The following is a 16,498-nucleotide window of genomic DNA, read 5'->3' as shown; positions in this document are numbered from 1 at the left end:
TTGATGGCTAATGAGCTCTTCAAACTAGGTCAGTGCTGATTAAATACCTTCTTCCTGCACCTCATTATCAAGTTATAAGTATAACAGCAAGATCTAATGGAGGTTTATAACATTATGAGAGGCACAAACAGACATTATCTTTTTCCTAGGGTTGAAATATATCAGAGGGCATGCATTTGAGGTTAAGAGGGAGTAAGTTCTAAGGAGAAGTGAGAGACCAAGTTTTTTTTTACAGAAAGTAGTGGGTGCCTGGAATGTGCTACCTGGAGTGGAGGTAAAGGCAGATACATTAAGAGATTTTAAGAGACTTGTAGATAGGCCCAGTGAGAACAATAGGAAAGGGTCATTATGTAGGCAGAAGGGATTAATTTAGGCTACGTCTACACTACGCTGGATAATTTTGAAAACAAAGCCTTTTCTCTTCGTTTTGACCTTCCGTCCACACTAAAACGGCGTTTTCATCCCCCAAAAATGGAGATTTTCAGAAACTCTCCAGAGTGAATAAATCTGAAAACACCTAATATCCTTTGCAGTGTGGACGGGGTAACCGGAGTTTTTTAAAACCGCTGTCATGACGTGCCGGAACAGATGGCGGTAGCGCGGCATTTAATTGTTTTATTATTATTATCATTACTACCTTATTGTCACCAAACAATTGATATTAGAGCGTACAATCACAGCGATATTTGATTGTGTTTCACAGAACCTAACAATCTCAGAACAGACGGCAACGAGACTGAAGCTAGAAGAGTTAGAAATGTGCTCACCAAATACTTTGACCCATAGCTTACTGAATAAATAAGTATACTCACTTTGCCCTGTTTTCCGTCCTTGCTTGTATGAAGGTGGTTTACCTATTTATGCAAGTACTTCTTTAACAATAGATGTGTAACAGCCTAAAGTAACATTGTATGGAAATACAAGATAACACTGATGCAGACATGTTTTATACAGTTAACAAGGTGCTTTATTAATGCAACAGAGTTGGTCAGTTTTTCAATGTTCGTCGTCAGCCGGGTCATACTGTCCGTGAACTCCCTGTCGGTTGCCTCCATACGCTCCAGTAATTTTTTAGTTTTAAGTCCTCCTGCGCAAGAGCCAAGAGCAATTCCTTTAAAGTTTTTCTACTCTGTAACTGGACAAACGCGCACCAAGTATACCTTTTCCTCTTGTTTTCTGTGTGTCCGGTGCATGCTCAGTAGAGGAGATTCGCCCAAATATCCGTCTGATGTGGACAGAGATATTTTGAAAAACGCTTACTGTGGACACCTGTCATTTTTACTCAAAACCGGCGTTTTCAAAATTATCCGGCGTAGTGTAGATGTAGCCTTAGTTGGCCCTTTAATCACTAATTTAATTGGTTTGGCACAACATTGTGGGCCAAAGGGCCTGTAATTTGCTGTAGCTTGTCTATGTTTATAGGCTGGAGGCCCTGTTCCTGTGCTATACTGTTCTATGTTCTAAGTGTTTTCTCCTTGATGGTCATTGACTTAAGTTTTATCCAGGCTCTTTGATGTGCCATAATTTGGATTGCTTTACTGTATATAAAAAATACTCTGGCCCATTTTATGTGGGAAATGAATTTTGTACCTGCCAACATTTGAGGTTCTTGCCTGCATGTGCACTGTAGTCTTGAAGTCAGTTGTTGTTTGCCACATTCTTCTTTACTAATCAGTATTGGATTTACTATGTGGAAAACCCTTAGTGGACATGAATAAGGAGAACTGGCTACCACAAGGAATAACACAACACATGCATTTGGGGATGTCAATAAGCTTTTGAGGCAAAAAGGAAGGGAGGAATGCTGATAAGGTAATGAAAGGAGGGGGCTGGTCTGGTGAGGTGAGGCTTGAGTGAACCATTATAATGGAATACAAAGTGCTACACATTCCATGCATCAAATGGGTGGAATTTGGATTGCCATGTTCTGCTAGAGATATTCACAGTGTAAAGGTGTATTTCCAGGATCCTTTGTGATAAGGGTGAAGTCCGCATCCAGTCCTGTCATGGAAAGCAATTAAAGACACAAAGCAAAGATACATAAAAGTGATTATTGTTTCTTTTATTGGTCAACTGCCAAACAAATTTGATCTCGCCAATATATCACACTAGGAATGATGGGATGTCCCATTGATGGTGGGATAGACCTGGCTCCACGAACAGTAGTAGTAGGAAACTTACCAGAAAAATATTCTGAAGGACTTTTTTTTTGGAACGGCTGGTTCTAATCAGAGATGGCCAGCACAGTATTATTGAATACAGATCTTATCTGACCAATCTGTTAAACTATACACAAAAAAACAGCGTATTGATGAGGCAGTACAGTAGATGTGATTTATGTGCCATTCAGTAAGGATTTTGATAAAGATGGCTCCAAAAGTTATTGCCATGTGAAGGATCCAGGAAACTTGGTAACTCGGATCCAAAATCAGGTTGATAATAGGAGGGTGATGGTAGAGGGTTTAAGTAATGGGATGCCTGTGATTAGTGTTGTTCAACATCAACATATGGCCAAGTCCAATAACAGTGTAAACATTTGATAAATGCACCTATACAATGAACTTAACAGATTTAGGCATGAGAAAAGGAGTAGCTGTTATGATAAAAGCAACTGGTGTTGATAGAACAATTTGTCAAAAAATGCTTTTGATAACTATTTACATTCCAGATTTTTATCACCAATAGCCACCTGGAATCAACCATATAATTAAACTCAGCTTCAGTATTGTTCTTGGTGACCACGAAACCTAAACATTTCAAAAATGGTCCTGATATTTTCAATAGTGGGGGAGCCTAGGAACAGGGGGCACAGCCTCAGACTACACAAAAGAGTAGATGAGGAGGGTGGTGAATCTGTGGAATTCATCGCCATAATCAGCTGTGGGTATATTTAAAACAGAAGTCCATAAGTTCTTGATAAGAAAAGGTGTCAATGGGTTTGAGGGGAAAAATAAACCAACCATGATCAAATGGCAGGGCAGACTCAATGAGCTGAATGGCCTAATTCTATCCTCTAGTATTTAGACCATAAGGCCACAAGACATAGGAGCAGAATACGGCCATTCAGCCCATCAAGTCTGCTCTGCCATTCCATCCTGGCTGATCAAGTATCCCACTCAACCGCATACACCTGCCTTCTCACGATGACCTTTGATGCCCTGAATAATTAGGAAATTATTGATTTTCACTTTAAGTATACCCACGGTCTTGGCCTCCACAGCTGTCTGTGGCAGAGCATTCCACAGATTCACTACCTTTTGGCTAAAAAAAAACTCCTCCTTACCTTTGTTCTAAAGGGCCACCCCTCAATTTTGAGGATATGCCCTCTGGTTCTGGCCACCTCCACCAGAGGAAACATACTCTCCATATCCACCTTATCTAGTCCTTTCAACATTTAGTAGGTTTCAATGAGATCCCCAAGCATTCTTCTAAATTCAAGTACAGGCTCAAAGCTACTAAATCAGACAACCCCAAAAGACGGACCCCGAGAACCAAATGTCTGGACCGTGCCGACCCACTGGCACTTACGTGAATGCACCTGTCATAATGTAAATAAAGCACGTGCTGCTCTAATTTATTTTATCCACATCCCACACGGTACACTTGATGTACGCCCCCGTAGAGCGTGCGATGCCCAGTTGATTGAAACGTGCAATTGATATGGTTGGTGAAGTTTTAAGACATGATGAGAAAACCAAGAAAACCATTGTGGAGCTATTAAAGACAGTGCCGTTGTCGGCTATCACGGTAACAAGAAAAGTAGAATTTTAGCGGAGGAGTGTTTTTCCAATCTACTCACCAATTTGGAGAAAGCAGAAGCTATATCACTAGCCATAGACTCATCCTGTGACCAAACCGATATGGAAGAGCTATCTGTGTTCGCAAGATTTTTTGAGGGGAAGACCTTTCCGGAAGAGCTACTTTGTTTGCTTCCTCTGCCTGGGCGCACAACTGGGGAAATAATTTTTAACGAATTGGCACAGTTCTTTGAGAAGAACGGCTTAGATGTGTGCAAAATTGTGTCCGTTGTCACCGATGGGGCTCCGTCGATGCTGGGACAACACATTCACAAATCAGTGTTGTGCGCTAAACTGTGTGGGGGAAATGAAAGAGGCAATGGATACTGTGACGAGACTGGTAAATTTCATTTGTGAGAGTTCTAGTCTGCAACATCGCCTTTTCAGAGCATTGCTGGAGGAAATGTCAGCAGAACACAAAGATCTTTTGCTGCATAATGATGATCGCTGGCTGAGCAAAGGCCGTGTGTTGGAGAGGGTGCTGCGTGATAAGCTTGTGTCATTTTTATCCAGCCTGCAGAGCCAAAAAGCCCAAGGATTTAAGAGGTTTTTAAGTGTCAACAAGGTGATGGCACATGTTCTTTTTTTCTGTGACATCATGTCTCATCTGAATCAACTTAATCTGCAATTACAAGGCAACAACCACAATGTTGTGGACATTGAACCTATCCGGTCAAAGCTGAACCTTTTGGAGACATTCATGGGAGAAAGTTGCACTTTCCACATCTGCGGGAGCATTGTGAGAAGAATGAAATGTGGGAGGATCCAGTGATGACAGATTTCATGACGAGCGTGGCAGAAAACTTCAGGGAACGATTTGAAAGCTCCCCTAAACTCTCTGGTGACATCCTCCTCTTCCTGAGACAGCTGTTCTCTGTTTCGGCTGACGGTCAGTGGACTGCAGAGGCCAAAAGGCTGGTGCCTTCCATAGATGAGGCAACTCTTCAGATGGAGGTCTTGGAAATGGGAACATCTGATTTACTCAAAGCACAACACAAGGACGTCGGGGAAGTGACTTTTGGATCAACATGGTTCCCCAAGCTCAATTCAAAAACACGAGAGCTATTGCAATGCTCCTACTCACACTGTTCCCCTGCACGTACGTATGTGAGTCATTGTTTTCTTCAATGAACTATCAAGAACCAGGACAGAAACAGACTCTGCAACGCACATCTTGGCCAGTGCCTCAGGATTGCCACAACAGATACAGGCCCGATATCAGAAGGATTGCCTCATCCTGTCATTGTCACTTCTCTCACTGATTGGTGAATGAATCAATTTATTTTTGTCCATTTGTTAATCTAATTGTAGTATAATAATATCACAACAATAATAATACTGATAATTTCATTTATAACTACACTTCCTACTTCAAATGCTACAGAGCTTAATTAAAAAGAACAAATAGATTAAATGAGAGAACAGAAACAGTGGAAAACTCTGTGTGAAAGAGAAGTGTTCTTTGTGTGGAAGAAAAGTGGTGAAGACTACCATGTTTACTGTGTGTGTGTGTGTGTGTGTGTGTGTGTGTGTGTGTGTGTATTTTAAGTCCCAGATGAGTTCTCAATGTGATAGCTGACAGTTGTGATAGCTAGAGTCATAATTAAGTGGTTGGTTTTGGACTTATTTTGTTTCAAGAGTGCATTTTTTTTTCTTTTTTTCAACATAGGCTTTGAGAATCACAGGCCTAAATTATTACTACTACTACTACTACTACTAATAATAATAATAATAATAATGGTAACAGCAGCAACAACAACAACATCTACCCATAAAACAACTTACTGGTGCAATAAGAAAAAAAAACCCTGGACATTTTGGCCCTTGGCTTGGCATGCTTGACATAATTTGGCCCTTGTGGAAAACTAATTGGGGAACTCTGTACTAAATGCTCCTCATATATTAACCCCTTCTTTCCTGGCATCATTCTTGTGAATGCCGTCTCTATTTCCTGAGGAGACTGAGATCCTTCAACATCTGCCGGACGATGCTGAGGATGTTCTACGAGTCTGTGGTGGCCAGTGCTATCATGTTTGCTGTTGTGTGCTGGGGCAGCAGGCTGAGGGTAGCAGACACCAACAGAATCAACAAGCTTATTTGTAAGGCCAGTGATATTGTGGGGATGGAACTGGACTCTCTCACGGTGGTGTCTGAAAAGAGGATGCTGTCTAAGTTGCATGCCATCTTGGTCAATGTCTCCCATCCACAACATAATGTACTGGGTGGGCACAGGAGTACATTCAGCCAGAGACTCATTCCTCCAAGGTGCAGCACAGAGCGTCATAGGAAGTCATTCTTGTCTGTGGCCATCAAACTTTACAACTCCTCCCTTGGAGGGTCAGACACCCTGTGCCGATAGGCTGGTCCTGGATTTATTTCATAATTTTACTGGCAAAATTTACATATTACTATTTAACTATTTATGGTTCTATTACTATTTATTATTTATGGTGCAACTGTAACGAAAACCAATTTCCCCCTGGAATCAATAAAGTATGACTATGACTATGACCATGAACTACTTCTGGATTCTCTCTAATAACAGCACATAGAAACCATAGAAAAACTACAGCACAGAAACAGGCCTTTTGGCCCTTCTTGGCTGTGCTGAACCATTTTCTGCCTAGTCCCACTGACCTGCACACGGACCATATCCCTCCATACACCTCCCATCCATGTAACTGTCCAATTTTATTCTTAAATGTTAAAAAAAGAACCCCCATTTACCACCTTGTCTGGCAAGACATTCCACACTCCCACCACTCTCTGTGTGAAGAAGCTCCCTCTAATGTTCCCTTTAAACTTTTCCTTCACCCTTAACCCATGCCCTCTGGTTTTTTTTCTCCCCTTGCCTCAGTGGAAAAAGCCTGCTTGCATTCACTCTATCTATACCCATCGTCATTTTATATACCTCTATCAAATCTCCCCTCATTCTTCTACGCTCCAGGGACTAAAGTCCTAACCTATTCAACCTTTCTCTGTAACTGAGTTTCTCAAGTCCCGGCAACATCCTTGTAAACCTTTTCTGCACTCTTTTAACCTTATTAATATCCTTCCTGTAATTTGGTGACCAAAACTGAACACAATACTCCAGATTTGGCCTCACCAATGCCTTACACAACCTCATCATAACATTCCAGCTCTTATACTCAATACTTTGATTAATAAAGGCCAATATACCAAAAGTTCTCTTTATGACCCGATCTACCCGTGACACCACTTTTAGGGAATTTTGTACCTGTATTCCCAGATCCCACATCCCTTCAGTTTGCCGTGCACCTCTTCCTTTGTAATAGCAATGGCACTCACTCCTGCTTCCTGACACTCATGGAGCTCTGGCACACTGCTAGTGTCTTCCACAGTGAAGACTGATGCAAAGTACTTATTAAGTTTATCTGCTATTTCTTTATCCCCAATTACTATGTGGCGAGAAGATGGTGGCGCGATGCAGGGCACGCGGCCGCTCCAAAATGATATCGTATTTGTTAAGTAGGGACCATGCACAATCCTGATTTGATGGAGAGACATGAGAAGCACGGAGGAACATCTGGAGAAACTTCTGAAATGCCTGCTTCGCTGCTGCTGCTACTGTGCGATCGAGAATCTCCGGAAGGGAAGGCCCCAAATCCTCAGCTTTGCCTGCCTGTTGCTGGGGCCGGGGTCGAAGCACTCGGCAGAGATGGTGCTCGGTGTCAGAGGGCTGGTCGGAGGCTCAGTTTTTGGATGGACTCAAGAGTCGGCTCAAGAGTTTTTTTTTTCCTTCTACTGTCTGCGTGAGATGATGGGGCTTCCAAGAGACTTGGAGACTTTTTTTTTTACCGTGTCCGTGGTCTGTTCTTTATCAAATTGCGGTATTGCTTTGCACTGTTGTAACTATATGTCATAATTACGTGGATTTTGTCAGTCTTTCAGTCTTGATTTGTCTTGTGTTTCTGTGATATCATTCTAGAGGAACATTGTATCATTTCTTAATGCATGCATTACTAAATGACAATAAAAGAGGACTGTGTGTCCTCATAATCTAATCTATCTCACCAGCATCATTTTCCAGTGGTCCAATATCAATTCTCACCTCCCTTTTACTCTTCATATAACTGAAAAAAGTTTTAGTACCCTGCTTTATATTATCGGCTAGTTTGCTCTCATGTTTCATCTTTTCACTTCTTATGGCTTTTTTAGTTGCTTTTTGTCAGATTTTAAGAACTTCCCAATCATCCAACTTCCCACTCACTAGCCACATTATATGCCTTTTCCTTGGCTTTTATGCAGTCCTTAATTTCCCTTGTCAGCCACGATTGCCTAGCCCTGCGATTTGAGTACTTCTGCAGGACATACCTATCCTGTGCTTCGTGAACTATTCCCAGAAATTTCAGCCTTCTCTGCTTTGCCGTCATCCCCATCAGTATCCTCCAATCAGCCTGGCAAGCTCCTCTCTCATGCCTCTGAAATTCCCTTTATTCCACTGCAATACTGATACATGTGAGTTATGCTTCTCCCTCCCAAACTGCAGTATGAATTCAATCATATTATGATCACTGTCTCCTAAGGGTTCCTTTACCTTAAGCTCCGTAATAAAATCTGGATTACACAACACCCAATCTAAGATAGCCTCCGCACCCCCCCCCACACCACCCAAGTAAGATCAAGCACATGCTGTTCAAAAAGCTATCTTGTAGGCATTCAACAAATTCCCTCTCTCTCGTGACCCAACTCCAACTTGATTTTCCCAATCCCCTTGCATACTGAAGTCCCCCATTACAGTTGTGACATTACCCTTACTTCATGCCTTTTCCAGCTCCCTTTGCAATCTCAACCCCACATCTTAGCTATTGTTTGGAGGCCTATATATGATTCCCATGTTTTTTTACCCTTGCAGTTTCTTAACTCCACCAACAAAGATTCTCTGACCCTATATCACCTCTTTCTAAAGATGTAATTCTATCTTACGAACAGTCATACCACTGCCTTCCTGCCTGTTCTTTTCATACAAAGTATATCCTTTGATATTAAGCTCCCAACTTTGACCTTCTTTCAGCCATAACTCAGTGATGCCCACAGCATCATACCCACCAATCTCTAACTGCGCCATGAGTTCATCCACATTATTAAGAATACAGCATCTGCAGTTTTGTATTTTGCTTCTGCAGTACAATTTATCTGCATTTGTACCTAATCATTGGCTTGTCCATCCTTACATTTATATTACACCTATCACCTACTCATAAACCTGCTAGCTCATCCTCAGCTCTATCATCCTAGTTCCCATCCCCCTCCCATATTAGTTTAAACCGCTCCCAACAGCTCTAGCAAACCTGCCCACAAGGATCTTTGAGCCCCTCGGATTCCAGTGGAATCTGTATCTTTTGTACAGCTCACAATTTCCCCAGAAAAGGTCCCAATTATCCAGAAATCTGTATCCCTGTCCCCTGCTCCAATTCTTCAGCTACACATTTATCTGCCACCTCATTCTATTCCTATCCTCACTGTTGCGTGGCACAGGCAGCAATCCTGAGATTGCTACCCTTGAGGTGCTGCATCTCAGCTTCCTTCCATGTATTCTGTTTTCAAGACCTCCTTCCTTTCTCCATCTATGTCATTGGTACCAATATGTACCACGACTTCTAGCGGCTGACCCTCCCTTTTCAGGATATTGTGGACACGTTCAGAAACTTCATGGACCTTGGCACTGGGAGGCAAACTACCACCTGTGTTTCTGTTCCAAGTCCACAGAATCACCTATCTGTCCCCCTAACTATAGAGTCCCCTATTATGCTGCCATTCTCTTCCGTTCCCTACCGTTCTGAGCCACAGAGTCAGACCCAGTGCCAGAGGCACGGCCACTGTTGCTTCCTCCAGGTACGTCATCCCCCAACAGTACTCAAAATGGTGCACTCCACTATCTGACATTTTCCCTTCCCTCTCTTGAGTCACCCATTTATCGTCTCCTGCAGCCTTGGAGTGACTACCTCCCTGAAGCTCCTGTCATCTTCACATTCCCTAACAAGCCAAAGGTCGAGCTGCAGTTCAGTTCCCTAATGATGTCTAAGGAGCTGCATCTCGATGCCTGCACCTGGTGCAGGTGTGGCCATCGGGAAAGTAGGAAGTCTCCTGGAAATCCCACATCTGACACCCAGAACAGAACACTGTCTTTGCAGATATGCCCCCTATTCTTTCAAGAGTTAAATAAGAAATAAACTTATCTACTTACCTTGCCTCCACCTGTTCTTGCCAAAGCCTTACCATTCTGCTAGACAGTACCTCCTTTATGGAGACTGGGTTTTTCATGCTTCACTTTAGGAAAGAATATCTGGTAAACATCTGTTTAGGGTTCTCACTCCAGAGCAATATGGTTGAGTTTTAACTGGCTCAGGGCAATTAGGTATTTTGCCCTTCCAGCAACATCTATACAACAAAATACAAATCAAAGCTTGAACTTTACTTGAAACATCAATGGGTGTCATGACTACAGCAGTGTGTTGAGTGCTGATATGAAAACAGACACTGGAGTAAACCAGAAAACCATTGTTAGGTTTATAATTTAAATGTTATGCAACACAAGCAGCAATATACAGTATATAATTCAGCAAAGCTTATGCCATCTGAAGTACAGAATTTTGAACAATTTACAGTCTTTGTGATAGACAAAATATAGAAAGGAAATATTCAACATAATACATGATAGAGCTGGCCTACAGCATTAACATAGTTTTCTACGTAAATACGCTACATAACTAAATACATTGCTATAATTGCAGAATATTTTAAATTACGAACTTGTCATCATATGTTACATTATATAACAAGCGTTGAAAATGAGAATGCAGAAATTTGAATCAGCGAATAAAAAAAAGCAATAGCTAGAGGAACAGCTTGATCACTGCATCATCAATGGGGACAGGAGAAGTACTAGAGGACTGGAAGGTTGTAAGTGTTGTTCTCTTGTTCAAGAAAGGGAGTGGAGGTAACCCAGAAAATTATAGACCAGTGAGTCTTACTTCAGTGGTGGGCAAGTTGTTGGAGAAGATCCTGAGAGGCAGGATTTATGAGCATTTGGAGAGACATAATCTGATTAGGGATAGTCAGCATGGCTTTGTCAAAGGCAGGTCATGCCTTACGAGCCTGACTGAATTCTTTGAGAATGTAACAAAACACATTGATGAAGGTAGAGCAGTGGATGTAGTATATATGGATTTCAGAAGGGCATTTGATAAGGTTCCTCATGCCAGGCTCATTCAGAAAGTAAGGAAACATGGGTTCCAAGGAGACCTTGCTTTGTGGATTCAGAACTGGCTTGTCTACAGAAGGCAGCTTCGTATTCTGCATGGAGGATGGTGACCAGTGGTGTTCTGCAGGAATGTGTTCTGGGACACTTCCTCTTTGTGATTTTTATAAATGAGGAAGTAGAAGAGTGAATTAGTAAATTTGCTAATGACACAAAAGGTTGGGGGTGTTGTGGATAGTCTAGAGGGTTGTCAGAAGTTACAGCAGGACATTGATAGGATGCGGAACGGGGCTGAGAAGTGGCAGATGGTGCTTGGAAGTAGGTACAAGGGGGATCAACCCAGATAAGTGTGAAGTGGTTTATCTTGGTATGTCAAATTTGAAGACAGAATATTAATGGCAAGACTCTTAGCAGTGTGGAGGATCAGCAAGATCTTGGGGTTCATGTTCATAGGACATTCAAAACTACTGCGCAGGTTGAGTGTTGTTAATGCGGCGTATGGTGTGATGGCCTTCATCAAACATGAGATTGAGTTCACGAGCTGAGAGGTAATATTACAACTATATAAGACCTTGCTCAGACCCCACTTCGGAGTACTGTGTTCAGTTCTGGTCACCTCACTACAGGAAGGATGTGGATACTATAGAGTGCAGGGGATGTTGCCTTAAGAGAATAGGTTGAGTGAACTTATCCTTTTTTCCTTGGAACGACAGAGGATGAGAGATGACCTGATAAGGTGTACAAGATGATGAGAGGCCTTGATCGTGTGGATAGCCAGATGCTTTTTCCCAGGGCTGAAACAGCTAACATAAGAGGGCATAGTTTTAAGGTGCTTGGTGTAGGTACAAGGGGGATGTCAGAGGCAAGTTGTTGTTGTTGTTTTATGTGTTCTTTTTACAGAGTGGTGGGTGCATGGAATGCACTGCTAGCAATGGTGGTGGAGGCAGACACAATAGGGTCTTTTAAGAGACTAGAGAAGTAGAGGGCTATGCAGGAGGGAAATTCTAGGCAGTTTCTAGAGGTTACATGATCAGCACAACATTGTGGGCCAAAGGGCCTTTAATGTGCTGTAAATTTCTGTGTTCCATGTTCTTTTAAACAGTATCTGTGGTTGGAGGAATGGGTGGAGGTGGGAAGAATTGTCACTGTTTCTGGTTGCAACCCCACATCAAGATTAAATGGAGAGGGAAGACAGCCAGTATGGGGGGAGGTGGGGGGGGAGAGAATGAAATTAGCACCAGTAGGTGAAGAGGGGTGAAGAGGGGTGAAGAATTATGGGCAGAAGCTCAGAGTGTTGGTGGATTTTGAAGACATGAAGACAGAGGCAGCTGAGAGATAGGTGGAAGCAGATACAGAAAAAGGGCAGATGGAGGGTGTGTGTGTGTGTGTGTGTGTGTGTGTGTGTGTATGCATGTATAAGTAATGACGACAGACAGTCTGAGAGACGATAAATAGGAATCCAAAAGCTGTGACAATAAAAACCATCAGGTGAGTGGAATGGAGTGGATCCAGTGGGTGAAAAGTGGATAGAACCAGGAAGGGAGAGGGATGAAGCCAGGTGGTGGGGTGTTGTTTCTTAGCTACTGCTTCAAAATGCTGTCATAATAGAAACACAGTAAACCTACAGCACAATACAGGCCCTTCGGCCCACAAAGCTGTGCCGAGCATGTCCTTACCTTAGAAATTAGCTAGGGCTACCCATAGCCCTCTATTTTCCTAAAATCATGTTACTGAACAAAGTGTTGTAATTTTTGGTGTAATATTGAAAGCACTTCAGCAAACTGAGGATTTTACTGTTTTATTATTACACATTTTTGTAAATATAGTATTTTTAACAGAAGCAGTTCTTCTTTACTCGAGTGTTTTAATGAAAAGCTGCAAAAAGTTAATCAAGCATAACTGTAGTTATCTCTTATAAAAATGTGCAACTTATGAATAATGAGTTTTGCTATTAAATTCCGTTACTTTAAAAATCAAATTTACTATTCAAACTACCTTTGTACCAAGCAGCCGTATTCTCATACAATAGCTATCAGATGAATGAGCCCAAGGTAGAAGATAACACTTTTTTTTTGCATACCAAGATACAATACCCAATTTACTGAGAAGTTAGTGTTTCATATCTCAATTCAAAAACTAACATAGAGTGATAAGGTGGTAGTATAATACTTCCAGTAGGAGTGGGACCTTTTGCTCACAAAAATCTGAATCATCAAACCAAATACAAATATTCCTCATACAGTAATTGTTTCACTAATCATTTCATTGGACTTTTTAAAAACATCAAAATCCAACGTGCCAAAATTAATAGAGTAAAAGTATTGTTGTAAATACAAGAACAAGACACGTCTGTTGGAATGACACAGATTTCACCAATTTAGAAAGGGACAGCTGTTCCTTTGGATGTAACTGCAGTAAGCTTTGAACTTAAGTAGACAGAATGGACATGGAGAGGGAGAGTCTAGGTCAAAGCACAAAGCCTAAGACTAGAAGGTTGCCCCTTTTCAACAGAGACAAGGAAGAATTTCTTTAGCCAGAGGGAGCTGAATCAGTGGTATTCAATGCCATAGGCAGCTGTGGAGGCCATCAGTTTGGATATATTTAGAACCAACGTTGCCTTTAAGGTGTGTGCATCCACACACCTTTTGCTACTAGTGCACTAAGGAATTAAAACCGCACAGGTAGAGGCTGTCACCCTCCACTTTGTTGGCATGTTAGGTATATTTCACGATTGTACACAATCACATATCCTTACCCGGTTCCTGAGGCAGGCGGTGTCGACAATGTGGAGTTTGCGATTATTTGTCTGCAGATTTTAGAACTGGCTTATTTATACTGTTATTACTGAAGAAAATAGTGATCTACTACGTCAAATTCCAAAGAAGCAAACGAAGGGAGTGATGCACAAAAGAACTGCCAATTCACTTAAAAATGGCTACACCGAGAGGTCATGAACATGCGGCTACTGGGCAAAAAATTGCACAGCACTGAAGTTTGGCACACAATGGTCATTACAAATTAGAGGGAATGTTGTTTAGAACGTGGGTTGAAAGGCCCATCATTAGTAAGAGTGTTAAAGATTATAGGGAGAAGACAGAAGAATGGGGTTAAAAGGGATAATAAATCAGCCATGATGGAATGGCGTAGCAGACTTCATGGGCCAAGAGAATTCTGCTCTATGTCTTAATACTTGGACACATAAGAGACTGCAGATGCTAGAATATGGAACAAAGTTGCACACTGCAGGAGGAACACAGTGAGTAGGCAGCACCCATGAAGGGACTGGACATTCAATATTCGTCAGTCCGGACAGAGGGTCCCCAAACATTGATTATCCATTTCCTCCAGCAATTTGTTTTATAATCATTACCTATATGTGCCGTAAATACTCATTTACTTTTATCCCGTTGAGCCAAACATTTTTGTTTCTTAAAGTTGCTATGTTTCCTTTGAGAACACAGGCAATCACCTGAACAGGCAGCCACATACACAATGTTATTTGCAAGGAAAGGTAGAACTTTCACCTGCAGATTTCTATCACTCAGTGGCCACTTTACTCGGTACAGGAGTACAACATAGTGTGTCTTCTAGCCCATCCACTGCATTCAGAGATGCTCACCTTCCTGTCTGCTTGAACCATCAGGTTACATAACAACCTACTTTAAACCATCTAAACCCCATTCTTGTGGGTGATAATCCAGCCCAGTGAGTATGTTTTCCACTTTTTTAAAAACATTTCCCTGTGGCTAGTTTTAACATTTAGCTAGTAATAGGTACAGTTTTAGTAAACAAGCTACTGAAAGGCTCAAAACAGGAGACAGGTGCATAGCTCATTCAATATCCATATACCTATAAGAAGGATCTTTCCTCTTTACAGACAGCAACTCATTTCATACATACTGGTAAGTGCAATTATACATAAAATGCAGTGCTAATTGAAGTGACTAACTGGAGTATATGAACAATACTTTCATCCAAATGTGACCCAAGCTTATCGTTGGGAGTTTTTTTAGCTGTTAGAAATTCTGAAGGCAACAGGAAAATTACCAGTTGTCCAGGAAGTCAAAACCTGTCTTTCGAATGGAGCTGCTCATAGTAACCTGTAGAGAGAGAAGAGAATATAAACATTTGTTCTAGTACTTGTGATTTTATTTAGTCATATTTATTCCACAGCCAAGTTATCAATTTCATTCACTAGACTGTATCAAATGAAAAACCTGCCATCAGAATAGAGCACATTAACAAGCCCTTCAGCCCACGATGGTTTAATCACCAGGTTTAATATCTCCAGTCTATGTCGTAAAATTTGTTAACTTTACGGCAACAGTACAATGCAACACATAAGAGAAAAAACTGAATAGTTATATTAAATAGTTAAATAAGTAGTCAAAAAACAGAAATAAAAAGTAGTGAGGTGATATTCATGGACTCAATGTCCACTCAGAAATCGGATACCAGAAGGGAAGAAGCTGGAAAAAGTATATAAAAATAAGTAAATAGCACAAAAGGAAAAAAATACTAAGTGTTCATTGATTCATTGTCCATTCATAAAACTGATAGTGGAGGGGTAGAAGAGCGAAGATGATCCAAGAGCCTGTTAAAGGCTTCTATCTTAACTTCCTCCACAACCACACCTGTCAGTGTATACCGTCAAAATGTCCCGGCCGATGTTCATCAGAAGCTCCTTGTTGGCCCATGGGCCCCCCTCCTTACATAGTTACTCCCGCCGATTACCCGCACTTCACTGAATTTCGTGTACCCCTGTGTAGAAACAAAAGAATGCTTCCATATCTCCTTTGAATTTGGGAGATTTTAACCTTCCTAATATTGATTGGCATCTCCTTAGCGCAAGGGGTTTAGATGGGGTGGAGTTTGTTAGGTGTGTTCAGGAAAGTTTCTTGACACAATATGTAGATAAGCCAACCAGAGGAGAGGCTGTACTTGATGTGGAATTGGGAAATGAACCTGGTCAGGTGTCAGATCTCTCAGTGGGAGATCATTTTGGAAGTTGTGATCACAACTCTATTTCCTTTACCGTAGCACTGGAGAGGGATAAGAGCAGACAATTTGGGCAAACACTTAATTGAGGTAGGGGGAAATATGCTATTATGCAGGAACTTGGGAGCAGATGTTCTCAAGGAAATGCACAATAGAAATGTGGCAAATATTCAGGGAACATTTGCATTGTGTTCTGCATAGGCATGTTCCATTAAGGCAGGGAAAAGATGGTAGAGTTAAAGAATGGATGTAGAAAATCTAGTTAAGAAAAGCTTACGAAAGGTTCAATAAAAAAGGAAGTGTTAGAGCTCCAGAAAATTACAAGGTTGCCAGAAAGGTGCCATTAGGAATTAGGAGTTAGGAATTAAGAGAGCCTGAAAGGGCCATGAGAAGACCTTGGTGAGCAGGGTTAAGATCAACCCCAAGGCATTCTACAAGTATGTGAAGAGCAAGAGGATGAGCTGTGTAAGAATAGGACCAA

General features: G+C 41.5%; 1 protein-coding gene across 4 annotated transcripts in view; it reads right to left on the bottom strand.

The window, feature by feature from the left end:
- Positions 1-876: 876 nt before the first annotated feature.
- Positions 877-16,498, bottom strand: part of c8h1orf198 (chromosome 8 C1orf198 homolog) — a 39,144-nt gene continuing 23,522 nt past the window's right edge. Inside the window, exons 4-7 of one of the 4 annotated variants that reach the window (XR_011886909.1) lie at positions 15,067-15,119; positions 10,006-10,199; positions 3,800-3,951; positions 877-2,001 (exon numbers count right to left, since the gene is read on the bottom strand). Coding sequence is in view for 2 of the 4 variants with exons in the window: in XM_072265988.1 (XP_072122089.1) it covers positions 15,063-15,119 (57 nt within the window). In the remaining 2 variants the exon portion in view is untranslated. Of the gene's footprint in view, positions 2,002-3,799; positions 3,952-9,118; positions 10,200-10,327; positions 15,120-16,498 lie in introns of those variants that run through there. The other 3 variants (XR_011886910.1, XM_072265989.1, XM_072265988.1) reach the window with 3 other exon arrangements.

This window comes from Mobula birostris, chromosome 8, assembly GCF_030028105.1.
Source record: "Mobula birostris isolate sMobBir1 chromosome 8, sMobBir1.hap1, whole genome shotgun sequence".
In the NCBI taxonomy this organism is placed as follows: Eukaryota; Metazoa; Chordata; class Chondrichthyes; order Myliobatiformes; family Myliobatidae; genus Mobula; species Mobula birostris.
Note: the sequence above shows the minus strand (reverse complement) of the source record. Positions and strands in the feature narration are given on the sequence as shown.